Source organism: Cavia porcellus, unplaced genomic scaffold, assembly GCF_034190915.1.
Source record: "Cavia porcellus strain 051 isolate PalLab524CR breed Dunkin Hartley unplaced genomic scaffold, mCavPor4.1 scaffold_11, whole genome shotgun sequence".
NCBI classification, from domain to species: domain Eukaryota; kingdom Metazoa; phylum Chordata; class Mammalia; order Rodentia; family Caviidae; genus Cavia; species Cavia porcellus.
The window spans coordinates 32500842-32525578 of record NW_026947494.1 but is presented as its reverse complement, the minus strand read 5'-3'; the positions used below and the strand labels follow the sequence as shown (position 1 = coordinate 32525578).

At 33.2% G+C, this 24737-nt stretch overlaps 1 protein-coding gene across 5 annotated transcripts in view; it reads left to right on the top strand.

Annotated features, from left to right (window-relative positions):
• Rictor (RPTOR independent companion of MTOR complex 2) overlaps positions 1-24737 on the top strand; it is a 130966-nt gene that overhangs the window by 37468 nt on the left and 68761 nt on the right. For all 5 annotated transcript variants that reach the window (XM_063258102.1, XM_063258099.1, XM_063258100.1 and 2 more), the window contains one exon: positions 11471-11568. In XM_063258102.1, the coding sequence (XP_063114172.1) occupies positions 11471-11568 (98 nt within the window). The remainder of the gene's footprint in view (positions 1-11470; positions 11569-24737) is intronic.

The window sequence follows — 24737 nt, the reverse complement described above, 5'->3', positions numbered from 1 at the left end:
TTATATTTATCCTTTAATATAGAAAAATAATTCTTAAAAACCTGTTATGTAGTAGGGACTATCCTGCAGTTATAAGATGTTGATTTTGCCCACATGGATCTTAAAACCCTTTATAGAATCTTGATTTATGTTACTAATGCTTGTCTTATTTTCCCAGTCTTATTTTAGAATGAAAACATTCAAAATTATAGGTCTAAACAATATACAAGATGGTTCTCCTAGTATATATAATTCATTCAAAATAATGAAAGTGTAGACAAGAAGAATGTTGAGAAATTAAAAGCTGGATAAGCAGTGTAGCGGATTAAGATTTGAGGGGTCTTGGGGTTGACCATGATGTGTTAGGGTATATATTTAAGAATATACTTATTACAGCTTATGGCAGTTTTTAAATTTGGCATTATTAAATTTTTTTAATGTGTATTTTGTTTTTTTGTCCTTAGACAGGGTCTAGCTATGTAGTTCGGTTGGTCTTGAAACCAATGTGCGGTGCAGGGTGGCCTCAAACTGTAATCCTCTGCCTAATTCGCATGAGTGCTGGGATTGCAGATGTGCACCACCACATCTGGCTTTGACCATGAAAGATATCAACTATATATATACATATGTACATATATGTTTATATATTAATTGTACAAATTGTTTGAAGTGTATATTGAAGCCATTTCAAAATTAAGTATTTATGTACAAACAGATATACGCAAATAAAAGTCACAGTGAAAATGCAAATGCACTACCAGTGTTGTATTAATTATCTTCATGCTGTGCGCATGGGCTTATCTGAAACATAAATGAATTTCATGTTTCCACTTGGGTTCCATCCCCTCTGTATATCATTATGTAAATGCAAATATTCTAAAACCTAAAAATATTTGAAATATTCTTGGTCCTGCACATTTTAGATGTGGAATACTCAATCTGTTATGATTTTATGGAAATGGAAAGAGCTTTATTGATACAGTGCCAATTTTTTGTTAAGGTATAACTAATATAACGTGCATATTTTAAGTATACCTTTAACTGTACACTTGACAGTTATACATCATGTAATCACCATCCCTAAACTTGGTAAAGATTTTCATCCCTTGTACTTATTCCCAATTCCATATTTCATCTCTCTTGCAACCATTTCTCTTGCAATCTGATTTCTATCATTAGAGGTTACTTTTTCCTGTATTTGAATTATATGTAAACAGAATAATACAGTATGTACTCTTTTTTTTCTGGTCTCTAACAATTTTGAATTTTTGCTTGTAGATAAGTATTTCAGTGTGTGTGTATACAGCAGTTTGTTTCTCCACACTTCTGTTGGTGGACTTTTGAGTTATTTCCAGTTTGGGGCTATTATAAATTAAACTTCTATAATTACTCTTCTACAAGTATATTTGTGAAAGATTTTATAACTTCCTTTTCTAATAAATGTACTTAGTGTTTAAAAAAAAAAGGCAGGGGACGTTAGGTGGGAAGATCCCAATAAATATCTGTGGTCAAAGTTAAAAACAATAATAAAAGTATTATTTGTGAGCGTATATCTCTGACTGATAGTAGAATTGCTGGATCATAATTTAGATAGGTTTATGTTGCCAACAACTCTCCAAAGTGATTGTAACATTTAGTATTCCTTCAGCAGTGTGTAAGAATTCTAGATGCTCCACATCCTTTTCAGCATTTAGTGTTGTCAGTCTTTTTGATTTTAACCATTTTCTTAGGTGTAAATGGTACTTTGAGTTTTTAATTTTATATTTCCCTGTTTAATTATGTTAGACATTTTATACTCACTGGCCATATACTTAATTTTGCTCATATTTACATCTTTTCTATTCAAAATTGTTATCCCCTTTTTACTGAGTTTTCATTGTATTCTTGACTTCTAGGTGAACTTTTTATATTTTGTATTAAAATCTTTTCAGGTATATGTATTATGAGTCCCCTTTGCTCCCAGTATTGAGTATTGTGTTTTCTTTTTCTCTTTCTCTTCTCGAGATTGAAGCCATGGTCTTGTGCATGCTAGCTAGGCACTCTACCACTGAGCTGTGTCACCATTCATTTTATTTTATTTTGAGGAAGGGGCTTCTAAATTAGACAGGCTGGCCCTGAAGTTGCAGCCCTTATGCTTCAGCCTCCTGAGGAGCTTGAATTACAGATGTATACCATGACACCCAGCTCATTTTCTTGATACTGTTTAGCAGAAATTTTGCATTTTGGTGAAACCAAATATAGATGATCTGCAAATTTTTATGGGTTATGGTCCTGTAAACTCATCATAAGTTGAAAATACCTTATGTCAGAACTACATTTAGGGTTGGGTATAGAGCTGTTCAGTCAGTGACAGAGTACTTGCTTGGCACAAGCAAACCCTTTGATCTCTGGTACTGTCAAAAGATGTATTTAAGATACATTTGGCCTAACCTGCCACATATTATATAATTTAGCAATACTTTACACCATAGAATGTGAATTCTTTAGCCTCTATGATTGGATGGGTGCCTAGAAGTTATAGCTCACTGTCAACTGCCCAGCACTGTGAGAAAATATACTATCACTAACTCAGAACAGGATTAAAATTTCAAGTTCAGATTTCATTGAGTGCATTAAGCTTTCATACCATCATAAAATTTGAAAAGTTCTAAGTAGATAGGTAAGACACTAAGTGTAAATGTTTTGTGATTTTTTTTTTAAATCTTTGCTGAGGTAATTTCATTATATTGTGTTTTATATAATACATTTTATTTTATTTTGTTTTGGAGATGGTCTTGTTTTGTAATTCAGGCTGGGTTTGAATTCAGTATGTGGCCCAGGCTGGCCTCAAACTTGTAACAATCTTCCTGCCACAGTCTCCTGAGTGCTGGGATTATGGGTATACGCCCTTCCATATCTGGCCTATATAATACAAGTTGACATTAAATCCAAATAAATAAATCACTATAAAACTGATGCCCAAAATGATCTATCAAATGGAGAAACTAGGCTGTAAAACTCTGTGTGCGTATGTGTGTGTGTGTGTGTGTGTGTGTGTGTGTGTAATAAATTTTTTCCTGGCATAATCTAGACTGGTAATTTGTTGATTAACCAAAAGGTTACTCAGAATTGGAATAAATAATGATATTATTGCTATAAAATTAACAAGGTTTGAAATTTTTTGAGCTAAAACTCTTTTGTGTTTATTTCTTAATATTTTATGGTAAGACTCTTCAAGTGTGTAATTAATTGGATATGCTTTTATCATCTATATTTCAGAATTCATTGATTGATGATTTTTTAATTTTCATGCCAAATAAAATGAAAGATGTTCCCCTACCCTGTCTTTGATACTTCTCTCATCTTAATTCAATAGCAGTTTTTTTTAACAAGCCGTTTTTATCAAGTGTTCCCAAAAATTCACCTTAGTTTTATGAGCATAGTAACTTTTAAAAAACTTATATTCATCATTTCATGTCATTTCAATAAGAAACACAGCTGGCAAAAATAGATACAGAAACAAATATAGTTGACTGTTGGTGTGCATACTGCACAGCAGGTGTGACATTGAGCATGTGAGTTTTAGAAAGTAAATTTGTGGACAAAAGTTACTATTTTAGGATCATCAACTTTAGAGTAGTTAAGACTGGTTTATAGTTTATATAGTTATACTAGTTTATATAGTTAGAAAAAGATTTAAAAATTGATATGCAAAAATGTTATTTCTGAGTGGTTAAGTATTAGTATCAGGGTTCTTCAGAGAGGCAGAACCAGTAGGACACATATACAGAGATACATAAGAGGAAATTTATTAGGGAAATTGACTTACATGATTATGGAGGTGGAGAAGCCCCACAGCCATACAGTTTACACCCAGGGATGCTGGGATGGTGGTTGGGGGAGACACTAAAGTACTTAATAGCTGAAGAACCCAAAGTTGTCGATATAGGAGAACTATAACTTTCAACCTGTTAGATGTCAAATGGGCCAAGTCTGTGGTTTCACAACTGTCAAATGAACCAAAGAAAGAAGTTTAGAGAGCTTTTAGGAATAGCTCCTGGATTTCCAGGAGGTGTCCTGAATTGGGTGGCTACTGAGGCCTTTTGTCAGTGGTTAATTTATATAGCAAAGTTATAGTGTGGGTGCAGTGTGATCAAACTACAATTTACCTACAGAATTGCAAGTGTTAAGTCACTTAACTAATACTGATCCTGTAGGGAACGAGGCATTTTAGGGAAGGTATAAACCAGATGCTGTGGTCACCCATTTGGATGACTGATGCCTGCCTGCACTTACCGGACCAGGTGGTGCTAATTACAATATAATCTCAAGTTACTGCTTATCCCTTAGGGGGAGGCTTGTAGGCCTGACCATTGCATATTTATCCTGAGGCCTGGCTCTCTTTAGGTGTGCCTTTTAAGCACAATTCTGATACCTTTATTTTTGTGCTTGACTTCCTTAATAGCCCAATCCCTCTGACTGTATATTAATTTCTGTCTAACTTAGTTGCCTATAATACTCTGGTGACCTAAGGCAGAAGAAGAGTGTATATCAGTTTCGCAAGGGAGGAAGGGAGTAAATGAGAGTGAGGGACAGAAAAAGGCAGAGAGACTGAGACAGAGAGGCGGAGACAGAGACAGACAGAAAGGCATGCAAACCAAAAGAGGGATCAGTTCTCCTTTTTTTGGTTTGTTGTATCCAGATGCTCAGCCAAATGGATAGTTCTTGTCCGCATGGAAGGCAAATCTGCCACATGTAGTCCTTTCAGATTCACGTGTCAATCTTCCATGGAAATAGTCTCACATCCACAACCTATAATAATGCTTTACTGGTTTTTCAGGTATTCTTTAATCCATTTAACACCTGAAATTAACTATCAGTAATTTTTAGTATTTTCTTTGACTTTTATTATTTTCCCAAATTAGCATAAATATGTGTAACTTGTAATAATATGTACTAGTGTATCCGTACCATTCAGAAAGTTGTTTATGTGTAGCACATGACATAAAATATATAACACAAAATTTGTTATATTTATCTTAAATTAATTTTTCTCATTTTTACTTAAAGCAGTAAGGATGTGCAGTTATTTCAATCTAGTCACAGCCATGTTATCTGTATAAATTTTTTTCTAAGTCACATTTTTTTCTCATTATTTTAAATCTGTCTCATGATCACTTAGGGAAGTTCAAAAATACAATTTAAAGAATGAAACTAAATGATCAGAATTTTTTTAAATCTTTTTATCGGTACCGGGATCGAACTCATGACTGCCTGCTTGCAAGGCAGGTGCTTATGCCACTGAGCTAAATCCCTAGCCCCACGATCAGTATTTTTTAACACCAGGAATTAACTTTGAAAGCATTTTTGTGTTTTATCCTTCTTTTAAGGTTCTTTGAAGTACGTTATGTTAGAGAACATAAAACTGGATTCCTATTTGGCTTTATTGCTGTGTTCATTTCCAAAACCATAGCTAGCATTATGATAAGAAAATATATTTTGTGACATTGTTTATTTCTCTTCAAAATTTGAATTTTGTTTTTATTAATTATAACTAGCATGTGAAAATAATACATTGTGTTTTTTTTTTAACAGTTGTTTTGAAAACAACAAAATGTATGGTATAACAACCAGAGTGAGCAGCTATTAGGTGCAAGGACAGGAATCACATCAAAGATGGTTTAAATCAATTGTATTTAAGTCTTCCATTCCAGATGTTATTAAGTCTCTGGATGTAGAGTTGACTGTAGGCATTGCATTGCTTCTGGAGAGATTCATCAGGGACATACATAGATTTACATGCTATACAATAAAAGGAAAAAGAGCCCCGTACTTCTAGTAGTTTCTTTGTATTTTGGTTCCTTACACTTGAATGGTTGACCGTCTTAGCTAGCAACTTACAAGCATTTATTTTTCTTCTAGCCTTAGGTTTCTAAACTAAAACACTTCAGAGAATATGATCCTAATAGGTTATTTTATTTGCACTTATGCTTCTCATATTGTATTATCAGTAAAGAGCTTTGGAGAACTTAAATTTGAAATATTAAGTGTCAGTGGAAACAAAGCTAGGTTAATTGTGTTTAATTTTTTTTCTTTTTTGTTACTCTCATCAATTCTCCTTACTATTTATATCAAAATTTCCCAGATTTCATTTTGCTTACCACTTTCTTATATAAATTCTATTCATTGTAGCCTAAGGGTTGACAGACTATAGCTCATGTGCTGGTAAGTACAGTGCAACGGACAAAATGCTGTGTCCCTACAAACTTCGTATTAGGATGATGAGTTTTGTGAATGGCATTCTTCAGTCTCCTAATCTCCATGAAAGAGCCCATAGAAATTTCTTTTGCCCCATTTTCCCCATCATGTTAGGAAACTAAAAAATTGACACATCGACAGTCTGCACCATGGACCAGTGTTGGCAAACCTTTTAGAGATGAGTCCCCAAACTGCAACCCAAAATCCACTTATTTATTGCAAAGTACTAACTCTGTAATGAAACCTGACTACTGAGGTTTTAGTTTTTTAAAAAAACTCACACATTAATTTCTTTTGTCTTACAGAGAAACAACACGTGTGCCTTAGGTTTGCCAGCACTGGATTAGGGCTTTTGCAGGAGTTGACCAATCTGACTTAGTGTTCAAGAACTGTGAGAATAAATTAGATGTATCTTCCAGGACTATGAGAAATAAATTTCTGTTGTTTGTAAGATACCCAGTCTGTGGTGCTTCTTAGCAACCTGAATTGACAGTATGCATTGCTACTTTTTTTCATGTATGGACTTTTTACTTGAGTTTTTTTTTGTTTTGGTACAGGATTGAACTCACAACCTTACACTTGCCAGGCAGGCACTTCTGGTGCTGAACTAAACCCCCGGCCCTATACTTAGATTTCTTACACAGTATAATCAATGAGGTGCAGCAGCAGAGACCTTGTAGCCTTCAAACTAAAGTAGTAATTTTTTAAATTTTTTGTAGTGGAGTCTTGCCATGTTGTCCAAGCTGGCCTCATACTGTCCTCAACTGATTCTTCTGCTGTAGCTCCCTAAGATACTTTTTAATCTAGTTCTTTACAGAAAGTTTGCAGACTTTTGATCTGGCAAGTAGAGAAGGAACCAGGAATTTCTCATTTTGTTTCTAGGAGAACTTTAACCTGATAATTCAAGTTAAAAGTTCCTTATAGCCAACATTGCAGCATTTGAGTTCCAGATACTATTTCAATGTAAAATAACCCTAATTATTTTAAATTGGTCTGGAAAGTAATAAAATGGTTAGCAGAAATATATTTCTTTTTTAAAAAATTTTTATTTATTTATTTATGGTTTTTTTCTTTTTTATCGGTACCGGGAATCAAACTCACGGCCATACACTTGCAAGGCAGGTGCTTATGCCGCTGAGCTAAATCCCCAGCCCAGAAATATATTTCTTCAACAGGTGTTATGAAGCAGTTCTGAAGTCCTTCCCTAATTTGGGGTTCTTAGTATAGTAATTACAGAAATAAACAAGGGGAAGAGGTAAAGGAAGTAGGAAGGCTGGTTCATGTTGATTTGAGTAGGCAGTGAAACATATTCATCAGGCAAGCACTTGCCTCAGGCAGTTGCCTGACAACTGTCAGTTTCAGAGTTGTGTGCATAAGACTTTTTATTGATACTCATTGTCAATTGTAACTGTGCTTCCTATGTGAAATACATTCAAGAGAGATGTTTTGTTCATTGATATATTCTCAGTAACTAAAACAGCACATGATTACAACAGACAACTAAGATGTAGGATTTTATCTTTGTATTAAGATTTTTTTATAAATGTCTCCAGTTAGTTGTACCTCTAGAGAATAAGTAGTAAAAAGTGATACGCGTTTGTGAGGATACATCTTTTTTGGACTAATCATCTTAATGTTAGTCCTCTTGAACCACTTAATGGGAGTGACCATATTGTCACTTTGGTAAAACTTTTAATTTGGTGTTTGACAATCTAATAATAAATTGTTATAAAATGCTTAAGTTATATAGTAGCATGATAAATTGATGTAAAATAAATTATACAGTATCATGATAAATTGATGTAAAATGTTTGGGTTGTGCATTTTTAGTAGTTTAATTGCACAGTCGTATTTTATTTTTGGTACTAAAACCTTACACTTGCCAGGCAGGCGCTTATGCCACTGAGCTATATATCCCTAGCGCAAGGTATCTTTTTTTTAAATCAGAAATCAAACTCAGGACCTTGTGCTTGCCTGGCAGGTGCCATGCCACTGACCTATATATTCCCAGCCCCACAACTGTCTTTAATAATCTTTGATTGTGCAAGCTGCTGTGGGTTCTAGGTTAAGGATTATCATAAATTATTATAAGATTCTCAAATATAGTTAAATTATTTACTACATTGGCTTACTTACAATTTTTCTTCCTTAATCTTTCCAAATGGATACAATTTCTAATAACAGAAATACTGAGTGATTAAAATTATTTTTAATGAAACCTGAACTCACCTAATGATACTTTCATTTCACTTTTTAGATAACTCCATAAATTAATAATTAAAAAGACACATACTAAGCCACTTAAAATTAAATTGAATTTCCTTCACATTAAAAAACATCTGTTAGCTGGACCAGGTAGTATGTGTATGTAACCCAGTACTATGGGAGGTGGAGACTGGATGATCACAAGTTGTAGCTCAGCCTGGGCTATTTTATAACTTAATAATTTAACTTGTAACTTCAAAATAAGAAATGAAACAATGTAGCTCTATGCATTGACCTAGGTTCAAGGTTTAACCCCTCCCCAGATAGTTATGTATATGTATGTACGTATGTATATATGTGTGTAATATATATGTATGTAATTATATACCTCCTCCAATTCATGAGAGATACTACAGAATTAAGTGAATGATCTCAGTAGATAGCAACATCCAAATGATCAGATTAGAGATAGCTGAGATAAGTAGTATGCTTAGTAGTTTGATATCAAATTGTTTTTCATGGCCAACTCCAGCTATAAACAGAATAGAATAAACGAGACAGTTGAAAGCTAAATGGAAGACAGTCTGGAGTTTCATTTGATGAGAAAAATACTAATTCAAAATGATTATTTCTTTGGATTTGTGAGGATAAAATCCAAAGAAAGTTGCAATGGCTTTTAAATATGAAGATCCTATATATTAATGCTTTTTTGTGTTTTGTCTTACGATTGTACTTTCATTTTATTTAAAACAAGTATGCTGTTGAATATATTATTAAAAGAATAATTCAGGCGTGGTGGTATGTACCTGTAATCCTAGTACTCAGTAGGCTGAGGCAGAAGGATCAGTGTGAGTTCAAGGCTAGCTTGGACTATCCAGTGAATTCAAGGCCACCTTGAACTAAAAAAGTAACACCCTGTTTCAAAAAAAAAAAAAAAAAAAAAAAAGAACAGTTTTTTTCCCCCTTAATCTAGAGGTTAGCAGACTGCCTATAGAGTTCTATTTGGGCTGTTTCTGTGTAGTAGGGAAATCTAGAATGTTTTCTACTTTGGAAAACTTTCTTTCTCCTTTCATTACTTTAAAGGTATTGCTGTATCATGTTACTTGTTTCTGACAAGAAATTTGTCATCCCTGTTTTGTTTTGTTACTTTCTTCTATGTAATGTCTTTTTAATATGGCTACTTTTAAAGGTTTTCTCTTAGTCATTTTGAACAATTTTAATTACGTTTCTTGGTTTTGTTTTCTTCATATTCCTTTTTCTTGTATTTAATGGCGTACTGTTTTCATCAGATACAGTTTTCATCCATTATTTCTTCAGTTGTTCCATGTGTATCTTTTTACTTAGAAAACTTCAGTTGTACATAAATTAAACTGCTTGAAGGGCCTTTGTGTTATATTTTAGTTTTATTGCTTTTTCTTTCAGTTCACGATTTTTGTTTTTCTTATCTAAAACATTTTTCATGTAAGATGTTACAGTTTTTAACTACAGAAATTTGAGTGCCTTTATACTTTTTGTCCATGTGCTTAAGTTTTTGAACATAGAACTGTAGTTATAAAAACTTTCGATGTCCTTTTTTGGTCATTTTTTTTTTTATTTTTAAGAAGCAAAACAAAAAGGGGTAGAAATAATATAGAATTTCAAAAAACAACAGTAAGAAATCAACGCTACTTAATATATTACATTGTTATCTTAAAAGTAAGTTGCTCATTACAAAATTAAAGCATAAAAAACGAAGACAAATAATAACAGCACAAACTTTTTTATGAACAAGATTAGTAGTATGGTTATCTATCTTGAACACTTAAACATATATACTTATATGTGTGTACCTACATAAGTGTATACCTACAAGTTGTTCTTTCTTTTTGAGCACTTTGCATTATTACAATATCTGATGTACATTTTAGATCTTATTACTCTTAATATTATTTATTTTTTACACTAGAGAGACAATATGATATTTACAAATGTGATTCTGATTTAACTTTTTGGTAATTATAATATCACCAATTCTGAAATCAGTTTTAAATGATTAATTGTTCTGTATATTAGGGAACATGTTTTCTTATTTCTTTACATGTCTTGTAATTTTCCATTGGATTCTGAATATTTTAAAATGTTCCCTGTTAGGTGCTCTTTGTTTTTTTTTCCTATTCTTAAAAACATTGAGCTCTGGCCATTAGTTATTTGGAAACAGTTTAATTCTTTCAAATCTTGCTTTTATATTTATTAGTGGAATCAAAGAAATGATTAGTCTACATATCTACTTAGTTCCTCACTGCTGAGTCAAGGATTTTCTGAATATTCACTTAATGCCCCATAAGGTGTTTGAATGCATCTTGTAATACATTTTGTAAGGAATACATTTCGATTGTGTAATTGTATGGTATTTTTCCTCTAATTCTTTCGAAGGGTTATTTTCCTGGCCTTGGGTAATTTCCTCATACATATGCATGAATTAAACTGCATACCTGAGGAATTCCCTTTCTAGATCTCCAAAATTCTTTGTTGCTCTCCAGTAATCCTTGGTCTCCCTGGACTCGTTGGCTCTGTTTGTTCAACTCAGAATGTGTTTTCCTTCCAGAACCAAGGCCTTGAAACACTCATCAGGAAGTTAGCTGGTAATTTGGAGGACATACATATGTGTTTCCCATGTTTCAGAGGTCATTGTTCTTTACTGTTCTTTACTTGGTGTCCAGTGTCTTGAAAACACTATTTTATCCAAGTTTTTGATTAATTCAAACAGAATAGTGTAATTCGTATTGCCACATAGTAGTAAGAAGTGAGAGTTGAGATGCTAAAGTCTGTGATTTTGTGTTTAAGTAATTACAGGTGATTTATGGAGCTAGATCATAGGTATGAGTGGCGTAAAAATGTGAGGGCAATTGGGTGTCATCCCTGTGGAATTTGAAGTCAACTAAATGAATGGTTTTGGGTGGAGAGTAAGACTTAGTGAAGGACCGAAACTGTGACATTTTAATACTGCATGTTTTACGTGTTTGCTTAGGGAAGCATCCTTAAAATTATTGTAAATGGTCTTATCTTCTAGAACCTTCTGATAATTTAAGAGAAATACTCCAAAATGTGGCCAAATTACAAGGGGTATCAAATATGAGAAAGCTTGGACATTTGAATAACTTCACAAAGGTAAGTAGCTCTTAACTATTTATAATTATCACTTAAAGTTTCTTATTCCTTACCATACTTAATAGTTGTTTCTTAATCATCATTTTTAAAAATCTTGTATATTCACTCAATGTTAGTCCTTTTCTCTTTTTTCCATCATTTTGTTTTAATTTAATTTATTTATTTTGAGCTATTTCCTATGCTGTTTGTTTTCTCAAACTCATGGACTGAAACATTCCTCCCATCTTAGCCTTCTGAGTTGTTGGGATTACAGATGCATCTCATTGTGTCTGGCTGTCATGTATTTTTGAATTTTAAAATGCATTTGAATATTAGAAGTATATGCTTATTGTAAGCAGTAAGTATATTTGCACATAAGTTATGCATGTGATGCGTTTTATAGACCTAACCAAAATTTCCACAGACATCCTGGGAATTGCCTCTTGCTCATCCTGATGCTGTATTCTCATTATCTATATTTGAAGTAGAACTCAAAGTAAATTGTAGGGTTATGAATTCTCAAGTTTGACATGTGGATTGCCATGTCTTGAAGCCTTATAGTGCTGGTCAACCAACCTAAAATAGGCATTGTTTTAGGTGATGCCCTAAAATAAAAAACTCTTTGGATCCTTTGAAATGAAGTTATTTCCATTTTTTAAACACTAAATATAAATTGTTTTTAATATAGGAATAGTTGTCTATCTTAATTAACCCTTTGGTGCTTAAAGTGTGACCCATAATGTAGCAGCACTAATATCTCCTAGGAGCTTATTTGAAAATACACTATTTTAGGTACCACTGTAGACTTGCTATATAAAAATCTACAGATCTTTTCCCCCTTTATAGTAGTAAATATAAATTGTTTCTTAATATTGGAATAATTGTGTTTTAACCCTTTGCCACTCAAAGTGCAACCCATGGTCTAACAGTGTTGCTATTACCTTGGGATTTTATATTTGAAGTACGCTTATTTGCAAAATAATTTTAGATATCACTCCAGACATGATAAATCACGATCTGCAGTGTTCTAGGATCCTTCTGTGAATTTGTGTCTATATTAAAGTTTGAACAGCACTTCCAAATATTTAATTTTTGCTAAGTATATGGACTGGGGCTTGGAATTGGCTTTATTTCATAGAATTGAGGAGAGGGGAGTGTAGTCACTGTGTAACAAAATTTTTTTCTCAATGTAGTACTTTGCAATAAATATAAAATAGATTGAAGGCTTTTTTCCACCTTATTGTAGGGTGGCAAATGTGTTTAAGTGTGTATACATGTACATTCATTTTCCCTTAGTGAAAATTTAAAATACTCTGAGATTTATTTTCACACAAGAAAATTATTTTATATGAGGGAAGATAAAGTAATATTTTTAAAAATAATTTTCAGAAACTGACTACATACGTCTAGAGAAGAAGCTTTCAAAATATGTCTGTTTTTGTTTTTATGATTGTAATGGAAGTCTTCAAGTATCTTTTTTTCATTGTACTGATCAGATGTCAAGTCTAAAACCAGTGTTGTTCTAGAGTCACAAAATGCATCTTTCAGTTTCATTCCTTGCGTTAAATCCTAAAATTTTATTTTGCCAGTCTTCACTCATCTTAAGCCTTGCCACTTGCCTAGATTCACATGTTAAAAATAGGTTTAGTAGAGGTTATATTCTATTAGAGCTCATGATTACTGTCTACCAGGTTTTAACACCTAGATATGTAGTTGCACATGTCTTAGCAATTAACATTCTGAAAGATGGAGGTGGTTATAAGGTTGGCAGTGATTTCTAGGGTTATACTCTGGCACCAGCATGAGTTCTAAAACAGTTGTGATATCTAATAGTAATATAATGCAAGATTTATAAAAATAAATGGAAATTTGTGAAATTAATTTTAATATTTTTACACTAATCTGCTGTATCCTAAATATTATCATTTGACATAATTAGTATAAAACATTTTTAGGTATTGTTTAATTTTTTCATATTAAATTTTTGAAATCAGATATATAGCTTAAAATTTATAGTATATTTAAATTCAGATTAGGTACGATTTCAGTGTTTATAGCACTTGTGACATTGCAGATAGGAAGTTTTGGGAATAGTTTAAGTCTGTTTCTAGGAATCTGTTAGAAACCTCTTTTTCTCTTTTCTCTATACTTCATTTATTTCCATCACAGTGTCAGGATTTCTTGAGTTAGGGTCAGTTTCCCTTTCTTCCTTTTTTTTCCTACTTCATTCCCTTATTTATTTGTCTTGTGAATTTCTCCTAAAATGCTTCATCATTACTCTCTTTACTAGGTCTGTATTCTCAAACTGTTTTGCCCTTTCCTCTTTTCTTTTCTTTCCCTCCATTAATTCTTACCTTGTTTTCCACTTTGCAATATTTGTCGCTTCTTTTTCTTTACCATTCCAATCCCTTTTCTCCTTTTTTTTGATTCCTCCTTCCTATCTCAGTTTCCCCCTTTTTTCTTTTCCTGCATCGTACTATTTTATGTTGTTTACAGTGCTGAAATTTGACACCGGTATGTCATACATACTAGATAACTGTTTTCCAATTGAGTTATATCCCTAGCCCAGGACTACTGGATAGCGTACAGTGATTTCTGTAATGAAAGCCCTTGACTTTTAGGTGTTTTGTATTTTTAAAATTTTCATATTTTCTTCCAGCCTTGACACCAGTTTATAAAAGCTCTGTAATGAACTATTTTAAATCACCTTATGGATTTAAAAACCAGACATCCAAACTTACTAGAATTTGTCTATAATAAGAGAGACTACTGCTAAGCAGGAGCTTGAGGAGTTGCCGTATGAATAAAATACATCGACTTAGATTTAAAAAAATTTTGACTACTTAGTGTTGTAATGAAAGAAGCATGAGTTTTTGATTACACAGATGGAGTCTTGTAACCCAGCTCTCATTAACCAGCAAGGAAATCTTGGGATGATTTTATTACTTGAGTAATATTACTGCCGTTAGAGGCAAGATCTCAGTATAGAGCAGGCACGTGAAATATGCTCTGTAATAGTTTATTTCAACCTGTGTTTTGTTTTGTTTTAGTTTGTACTTTTTGGCACTTTTCCAGACCACCACCACCCCCCCACCCCCGCCAGTGAAGGATGCTTTTATTTGGACAAACAGCTTTTGTATTTTAACTAAACCATGCAAAAGAGTAATGCGTCTTTCTGGCACATAACTGTCTCCTTAACCACTGAACAGTTCAGCCATTTGAATAAATTGTACATTCTAAACTCTTCCAGTTTTTGAGTTATTTAAGATGGAAAGTCTGCATAGCACCTTGATTTATAGGTTAGTATACTATTACTATAAATCATTATTCTTTGATATTATATACTGGGCTAGGTAATTGTTTGGGGAGGCTCCTCTTGCATTAAAGGATATTTAGCAATGTCCGTAGTATCTTCCCACATACCACCTGTCACCAGTTGTGATAAGTAAAAATGTTTCCAGGCATTGTCAAATGTTCCCTGGGGGACAAAATTGTCCCTGTGTAAGAAACACTTTGGTAAATAGGTGTCTATATTTTATTACAAAGTTTTTTTTACATATTAGCACAAAACATTGAATTTAATCGTAATATAATGTGTCTCTGAAATTTGTTCTTTTACAATGTTGTAAATATTGTTGGGTTTATAAATGTTTATGAAGCTAGTGTTTTCATAAAAATCTGTGAGTTTGTTTCCTTTTAAGTAAAGTTTAGAATATAAAGCTCAAAATAGCTTTATATAGGATAAGAAAATAAAAATGATTGCTAGGATGCTGTAGAGCTAGTTACCCTCATCTCATTTGTGTTTGTACTTAATTTTGCCTGGTTGAAGATTATCCAGTTTCTCAAACACAAAAAAATACATTATGTTTTTTTTACTCATACATCTCTACCTCAAAACTTACATATAATAGGTGTGTAATTGTATTATGAGAGGAAATTGTATATTTTTAAAAAAATTTTCCTATTACTTTGTTTTGAAATTGTGAACATTGTACATTTTAAATACAGGGTTTTATTTTCACTGCATTTGTTTTGTTATTAAGTAAGCCTGGCTGTTGGGGTTAAGCTTCCTTAGTAAATGTGGCACTAAATGTTGTGTAGGGTAAACTCCAACTCAAAACCTCCTTTTAAGGCATGAAGAGACGGAGCTAGTGATGTGATCATTTAATCATGTGAATGTCACACACCATGCTTGCTTTCTGACATCATTTCATAAAAGTAATGTGTATAGCAGACTGCTGATGAATATAATCTTACATAATCTTGCTATTCTATTTTTAAAACTGACAGTGTGCTCATAATCTAAAGACCTAATTTTTTAAAGACGAAAACACTTCATGTCTTTTACATTCCAACAGTTTTATTTTCATGTATTTATAGTAAAAGCTCAGAAAGTCTTTATTTTGTTCTTTTTAAATTTAAAAGGGAAGTGTAAGCTAAATACAAAAAGTTAAAAGTGACAGAGAATTTGTAATAAAATTTGAAAGTACTCCGTAACCATTTCTGTCCTTTGTCCTAATCCAAAAATACCATTTTCCAGAGATAACTTACTACTAGAAGGTGCTTATTTTCTTTCTGGTGTAACTGTAAATTTCATGTGTATTTGTGTGTTTAGTTGTGAAAATTCCATGAGCTAAACAAAATGAAGTGTTTAATGTAGTGCTGTTTTATTTTCCATTTATTGTTATGCATACACAAAATGATTTTGGATGAGAACTTGATATGTATGTATGTATATAAATGTGTATATGTAAAATGTATATGTGCCTGTTAAGTGTGGTATTACTTTTTTATTCTACATTTTAATATACCATAGGATGCTTTATTTTTTTGTATGTATCTGGCTTTTTGTAGTGCTGTGTATGTCTGAATTGCCTTCTAAAAAGCTATGCTATGGAATTCTTTAGTTTTTGTTTTTTGTTACTGGGGATCAGACTCATGACCTTGCTATTGCCAGGCAGGAACTTATACAACTGAGCTAAATCCCCAGATCTATGCTATGAAATTCTGTGTAATAAAATTTTTAAAATTTGGGTTATTGTCTCCTGTCTCCTTAGAACTGTTTATTTACAATATACGTAAAATGGAACTGTCATTGAAAATTACTTAGTCTAGCTTAATACTTTTTAAAAAGTGGTCATTTTAATAAGCATCACAAAACATTTTCAGTTACCTAGAAGTGATTTGCATTTCTAATTGAACTTTTTTCAGAATGTAATGCTGATATTTAAGTCTCTTTTGAGTATTTTAGTATTTGTATAAGTATTATAGATTAATTATAACAGAAGGCAGATTAACTCACTAATGTTGGTCATGGTTTTAGATGTGTAAAGTAAAGCAGTTCATATTGACCATTGCCCCATTGTTTTATTTATTATTTTATCTTACTGATTTACCGGGAATTGAACATAGGGTATTTACTCTGAGTTACTTCCCCAGTCCATTTTTCACTTTGGAACAAGATTTTGGTAAGTTGCCCACGCCGGGCTCCAATTTGTAATTCTCCTACCTTAGCCTCATAGAGTGCTGGGATTACAGGTTTGTTCTATCACTCCTGGCTTTATTTTTAAAAATTTTTTGTAGTTCTAAAGCCTGATACATGGCTTAGCAAGTACTGTACCACTGAGCTACATTTCTGGCACTTAACCTTATCTAAAAATGAGACTCATACAGTAATATTTGTTTTGCTTATATAAAGAAGATTACATTTAGCATATACTCATTAAATAATTATAGATGTGATATTTAATGTTTAAATTGCTGTATAAGTGACAACAAACAATTCATCTTAACTAAAGTTAAAAAAAGGTTTTATCTTCATTATGATTAGAGACAAGTGTTGAATCTAACTTATGACAAAACAAAAATTGTCAGTTGTATCTTACTTCTTTTTTCTTTTCTTGTGCTAGGGGTGGAACTCGGGACCTTTCACATGCTAGGAAAGCTGTCTACTACCAGCCAGACCCCAAGCCCCATTGCCAGTTACATTCAGTCTGTTTTTTTCCCCACTTATGTTTTATGTTGACTTTTTTCTTATATAAACATTTCTGTATGATTAAAATTCATTCTTTTTACTACTACTTTCAATCTTAAGGAGAGTTGAGTCTTTTTTTTTTTGGAGACCAGCTTTTACTGTGCAGTTCAGGCTGACCTTAAACTCACTCTGTAGCTCTGGCTGGCCTTGCAGCAGTCCTCTTGCCTCAACCTTCTTAATGCTGAGTGCTGGGATTACAGGTGTGTACCACCAGGTCCAACACTGCTGTAAATTTTGAAAAGGAAACTAGGCATGGTGGTGCAGCCCGTAATCCCAGCATTCAGGTAGCTGAGGCAAGAGTATTATTAGGAGTTGAAGACCTGTTCAGATTATAAAGTGAGCTCAAGGTCAGCCTGAATTACATAGCAGGATCCTGTCTCAAAAAGACAAAAAAAAAAAAAAAAAAAAACAATGGATGATATGGAGTACCATCCCTCATTAAGAATGTAGTATTTAATAATTTGGAATAGATAGTTCTTAATTCTGATTATCATGGTTTATATCAGTGTCCCCCCGAAGACTAGGTTGACCTTTTGGAAGGTGACTGGATTATGGGTATGTAATAGTAATCACTGGATTAGTCCACTGCTAAGTCTGGCCTGGGTGTGTGTGTGTGTGTAGCCAGCTGACTGTGGAATGAAACCTCTCCACAAACTGTGAGCCAAAATAAACCTCTCCTCTTTTAATTTGTGGATGCCAGGTATTTTGTCCCACAACAAAAAAGTAACTATCACACCGGTATTTTGTAAAATCTTTAACAATGGAAATATATGGGTTAACCTAATCTATGAATGATGTCCTTGTAAGAAGAGATTATCACACAGACACATGCAGGGAAAGACCATGTGAAGACACCACAAATAGCCATCTGTATGCCAATGAGGGATTTTTCAAAAGTACACCCCAAGCCTGAAGTAATTTGCTTACCTGAAATTGTTTTTTGTTTTTTTGTCTTTTTCCTTTTTATCGGTACCAGGGATCGAACTCACGACTGCCTGCTTACAAGGCAGGCACTTAGGCCGCTGAGCTAAATCCTCAGCCCCTTACCTGAAATCTTAAAGGAGGCTGAAGCAGCAGAGGGATAACAAGTTTGAGCCTAGCCTGGGCAACAGAAAGACTTAATGAAGTCCTGTTTTTAAATTTTTTTAAAAAAATAAGGTGTACCTTGAGTTTAATCTCCAATATAACATAAAAGAACAACACAGCACAAAAAATCCACCAACACCTTGATCTAGGACTGCAGACTTCCAGAATCATGAGAATGTAAATTTTTGTTATGTTTTCTAGCTTGTAATATTATTATAAGCCTACGAATTATATCACATTTTTACTTTTTACTGTTAACATTTGTTGCAAATATTTTTCACATACATTACTTTTGATTTTAGGTACCGACTTTTTTTGTACTGAGGATCAAACTCCCAATCTTGTGCTTACCAGGTGCTTATGCCACTGAACTAAATCTCTGACCTATAATAACTTTTTTAGTAATATAGAAAATTTTTAATCTGCTTGTAACCCATGGAACATAATGCCAATTTTGTTATAAAGGTGCATTATTGTGGGTATATGATACCCACATTCTTTAGAATATTTCCATTGATGAATTATTAATTTTACTATATCAAACAGTAAGTACTTAACAGGAAAAATATCACAAAAATAAAGTATTGCATTTTTAATATTAGGAAAAAGCATCAAAATTTTCAACATTGTTTTTTAGTGTACAAAATCTAAAAAAGAACAACAAATAAATTACTCTGTCAACTACAATGAAAATACAAATAAAACTCTACAAAACTTTAATCTTCAATTATCACACTTAAGGGAGTCTTCATACATGACAACAGCATGTCCCATATACACTTAACGCTTATATTGGTAACACATGTGTTTGGGTGTCCTAGCCTTTTTCTAGGACATACTTGACATCTCACTGGTCTTGCTGTTTTGTTAGGAGACTCTTAGCATATTATACAATGTGTAGTTAGCAGGAACATAAACTATCAGTAAAATAAAGTATAAAATTATTAACATGTTTTGCGTATTTAGAATAAAAGAAACATTTTCTGTGTACTTGCTTATAGAACACAAAAGATAACATCAGAAATAAATTCTTATATGAACTTATATGAAAATCTTTGCTTCAGTTGTCACACTCAACACAGTCTTCACACATGACAACTGCAATGCTTCATGTACAACACATGTCACACTGACAACACATATTCTTTGCTTTCCTTTCCTATGTGGCAGGCCATTCTTGTCCCTCTCTTGTCAAGAGCTTCCATTATATTGTACAGTGTACACTTAGGAAAATATCAATAAAATATCAAATATGTATTGATTACTTAGAATAGATGTCAACATTTTGCATCAATTGTTTTCTTACAAAACCTAAAAGAGAACATCAGAAATAAAATTCTCTTTGAACTACAATGTAAATACAAACAGAAGTCCATTATAGCAATAATCTTTGCTTCAGTTGTCAGCCAAGGCTGGCTTCACACATGAAAATTGTATGTTCCACACACAAGTATGGCTTAACTAATAGCACTTAAGATTTGTTTTCCAGGCCTTTTCTGAAGGGCACAGTTGACTTCTGTTTGGTTTTCCTTTTTGTGATACTGTGCCTGCCTGTTCACCTGTTAGCTTAACAGTGTGCTCCACAAGTTTTATGCATAGTTCTTGGGCAGAAACATTTTGTTTTTCCTCTGCTCTAAATGAATTCCAGTCCCAATCTTCTGAGAAAATTTCTCCAGGATATTTTGCACTGTTATTTTCTTTGTAAACTTAAACTATTTACTGGGACCAATTAAAGCATAACTATTGGCCAATACTTTATAATTCATTTTTTTTTTTTTTTGAGTACTTGGAATCAAGCTCAAAACCTCATGCTTGCCCAGGTAGGTGTTGTGCCGTTGAGTAAAACTTATGAGTGACATCATAAGTGTAGTATGAGTGATCAGCTGTCTGTCTTTGGTTTTGTTGTAGAAAGTTGCTATCTCAGGCTTCCATTTCACTGAGGTTTCCCTATCAGTATTTGCATCATGGTGTAGTATTGGCATCAGCTGTACTGTTTTATTTTTCTTTGCCATATATGAGGCCAATGTCAGATCTTTGTGAAATCCAAAGATTGTGCTCTACAGTTCTGTTTTTTGAAATTGCAATTTTTCATTTGGAATTTCTGCTTTGTTCCTGGGTACAGATTCTACACTGGTAAACTTCTGCTCTGTTAGTAAATGTAACATCATTTGGAAACTGGTTTTTACAGCTGTCAAGTGTCATGTTCCAGTTAATTTGGTAGATGGAAGCAAGTCTGTTCATAGCATCATTTGGTTTATTAGTATAGGAAAAAGAAACTGATGGTTGAGTTCCAGGCTAAATTTCTAAATTGAAGACGTAATAAAGGCTTCACCATCTACAAGGGCATACATACATTTTTATGCTATATCTTGAAATCTCTTGAGAAGTATACTGGCTGAAGCAACAGTGAACTTGAAATGCTGTAAGACATTCGTCACTTGACTACTGTATTCAGATAGTGTGTAAATTGACAGTTATCCACAGTCTCTTAAACCATGAGTGGATATCAGCCAGATTATCAGTTCTTTTTTGTTCTTAGCAAGTGATTTTGTCATGAAACCTTAGGCAGTTTTGAAGGAAACCAAATCTCTTCACTGTTAGATCATTATTCTACAAACCTCAAGCCCATACCCATTGCTTTTTGAGTCTTTTACATTCTTTTGATTGCTATGAGAAAGCCATGCTAAGTACAGCAGAAGTATGAATGCTTTCACTTTAGTTAATAGTGTCATAGTAAATAATTTTTGAGTGTATTACTGCATATAAAACATTTCTCTTGTATTTCAGCATTTGTAGCATTTCATTTGTTAAAAACAATTTCTAACATTGCATGGTAGTTTAGGCATTCTCTCCACTAGATCCTCACTGTAGTTTTGAACCTACTTCTAAAATTGGATTGTTCCATTTGGTTTTATGACTGTTTTTGTACCCTTTCTGCTAGTACTTAATATTGCTGTTTTCTTTGTCATCTGTGTCAAGTGTGTCCGCATTCCCTGTGTCTGTGCATTTCATTGTCACAGGAACTTTGGATCACATGTTTAACATCAGAGTCATTATCATCTCCATCATTTATGCATGAATGGTCTGATAATTCACTTTCAGTCTCCTCTAAAACTTGTGAATCTGGTTTCTCATGTGCCATTGAACTGACTTGGGCTACTTCCACCAGAAAAATCAAAAGAAAACTTTTTAAAAAGCAAATCCTAAAGGCCCAGAAATTTAGCAGTGAACATTCCTGGGTAAAGCTCATCTACTTTGCTACTTTGGATTCCTGCATACACTTTGCTGTTTGTCTGTCAAGTGAGTGAAAGCACAGATGGTTTTTTGCTTTCCATAGGCATAGCTACTGTGAGTTACACCTACTTTCCACTTACGATAAAATACATGTTTACAGAAGAGTGGCATGGGTATATTTTACCCTCCGTAATGCTCAAGTAACATGTGCAAAACATGTTAGCGAAAGCATTGTGTGGGTAAAAATCCCAGTTTGACAAGTACACACACCTTGCCCATCCTCATACCCAGTGAGTAAACACAAAAATTGCTTCCTTTGTTCCCCAGATATGGCTGTTGAGCCACACAGCTGACTTACTATTATACTAAAGTTGTGCCCTTAAACTTTAAAAATCTTACTTTTGTACCTCTATATGAATCTATAAAAATTCATCCTTCCAAAAAAATGTGGTATTTTTATATAATGGAATACTACTCAGCTATAAAAAAGGACGATCTCGAGGCCTTTATAGGTAAATGGAGGCAACTTGAAAATATCCTCATTAATGAAATAAACAAGACTCACATGAGTAAATAGCACATTGTCTCTCTAGTGTAAGAAACAAAAACTGACAGAATAATGGGATCCAAAAAGTCTAGTAGATACTGTGAAAGTAAAAGGGAAAGAAAGTGCTTTAAAGAATATAACGATATGTATTGTGTGTAAGATAGATGACCATATTACTGAATTTCTGCTGGAACATTGAACAGAAGGATTTGTACTATCAGTGTTTGACTATCAAGCCACTATTTATGCTTTGATTTTGTGACTTTGGCAACTAATTTTTAAGATGACAATGAGAAATGTAACAACTAGCGGTTCTACAATGATAATTTTTTTTTAAATTGGGTACACTTTCCTGTTTTCTATTTTTTTTTTTTTGTCTTTTTCTTTTTTATTGATACTGGGGATCAAACTCATGACTGCCTGCTTGCAAGGCAGGCGCTTATGCCACTGAGCTAAATCCCCAGCCTTTCTGTTTTCTTTAATCTCTTTATTTGAAAAAAAATGCGAACAATATGCAATATAATAACCATTGTTTAATTTCTGTCATTCTGATTTTTTTTTTTTGTCTTTTTCCTTTTTATCAGTACCAGGGATCGAACTCGCGACTGCCTGCTTGCAAGGCAGGTGCTTATGCTGCTGAGCTAAATCCCCAGCCCCTTGTCATTCTGTTTTGAAGACCTGTATTGTTACTGTTTTGAATCTGCTGTTGTTGTTTATGCCTTTTGCTTTTTGTTTTTCTTTTCTGACTTTTCTCTTTTTTAAATAAAAATTTTAAAAAATTCATCCTTCCAGTTTTTAAGTGCTTCCAACATTGTGCATCAAAATAACAAAAATAAGAGAAAAATGACACTCATTTGAAAATCTGAAGCTTCTTTGTCCATCAAATTTTAGAATTCTAAAGATTTTATAAATATGATATATTCTGCTCTCATACTGAGAGCAGCTACTTTATTCCTGTCCTCTACCCTATTCTATTTGTTTTGTTTGTTTTCTTGCTTTTGGTTTTTAGCTTCTAAAGAATTTGAAGAGAAAATTTTACTTACTAGCTTTTAGTGTTCATTCCCTTCATACAGTGGCGGGTGACTTTTTAAAATATAGTTATATTTATCATTTGCACCAGTGAAGAATAATAATAGCACTTTGGAGCCCTTTAAAATTTCAAAACTCACATCCATACAGGATCCAGATAGCTAGTAGTCTTAGACCAGTGATCCAAATAAAAACAGTTTAGAAAACTAATTCGAAGACTGCAGGAAATTTTCTTAGTGGTGGGCCAAAGATTCAGAGAAAGGAGTGCCTTCTTTGATTCCCAGGCTACATAAACAGGAAAATGTTTGAAAATCAGAGGTGGAACTTTTTGTATTTTTATTTTAAAAATTAAAATTGTTATCTCTGGTTTGGTCTTTTAACAGTAAACTTTCAGTGGAAATGTTAAGGGTAAGGAAATATCAAAAGTTGACTAAGTCTTACTAGCACAGCCACGTAACTTGAACTTGTCTCTCACTATACATTACCCTAATAAAGAAGGCTCACCCCTCTATGGAGAAAGATATAATTAGGCTTTGTGGCAAGTTGTATGTGCTCCTGTAAAGATTACAAGAGCCACCAAAAGACATGTTTGATTATATGACTAGAACAAAAAGGAAAATAGCTAATAAAAACAAAACCAGAAATGATCCGTGTAAGTCAGTTACATTTAGGTGACTATTACTTTTAATAACTATGGTTAATATGACAAAATGGAGAAAACTGGAGAAAATAGATTTAAAAATTGATTTTCATTAAAATACTGGGATATACAAAAAGGTTAAATAGAAATTAGGACAAAAAATCTGAAATTAAAAACTCATTAAAAGCCAGATATGATGGTACATGCCTGTAATCTTAGCACTTTGGAAGAGTGAGTTAGTGGGGTTGCAAATTCGAGCCCAGCCTGAGCATCTCTTAGCAATTTAGCAAGACCCTGTCTCAAAGCAAACAAACAAAAAAGCCAGCATTTGAGATGTGCCTTGATGCAGAGGCCCTTGGAGTCAGGACCTAGTACTGGCAGTGGTAGGGGAGCTCGGTACTGTAATAAACAATTGAGCATAACTTCCATATAATTGAATTGCTACAGGAAAGAAATAGAATTGGGATAATGTATAGGATATTCTAAACTAATGAAATATATCAACTCAGAGATTTAAAATATTTTGTTTACTGTAAGCAGGATGTTAACAGAGGAAATCATTGTAGTAAGATTTCTGAAAACCAAAGGTAAAAAATGCTTAAAATCGGCCTAAGAAAAAG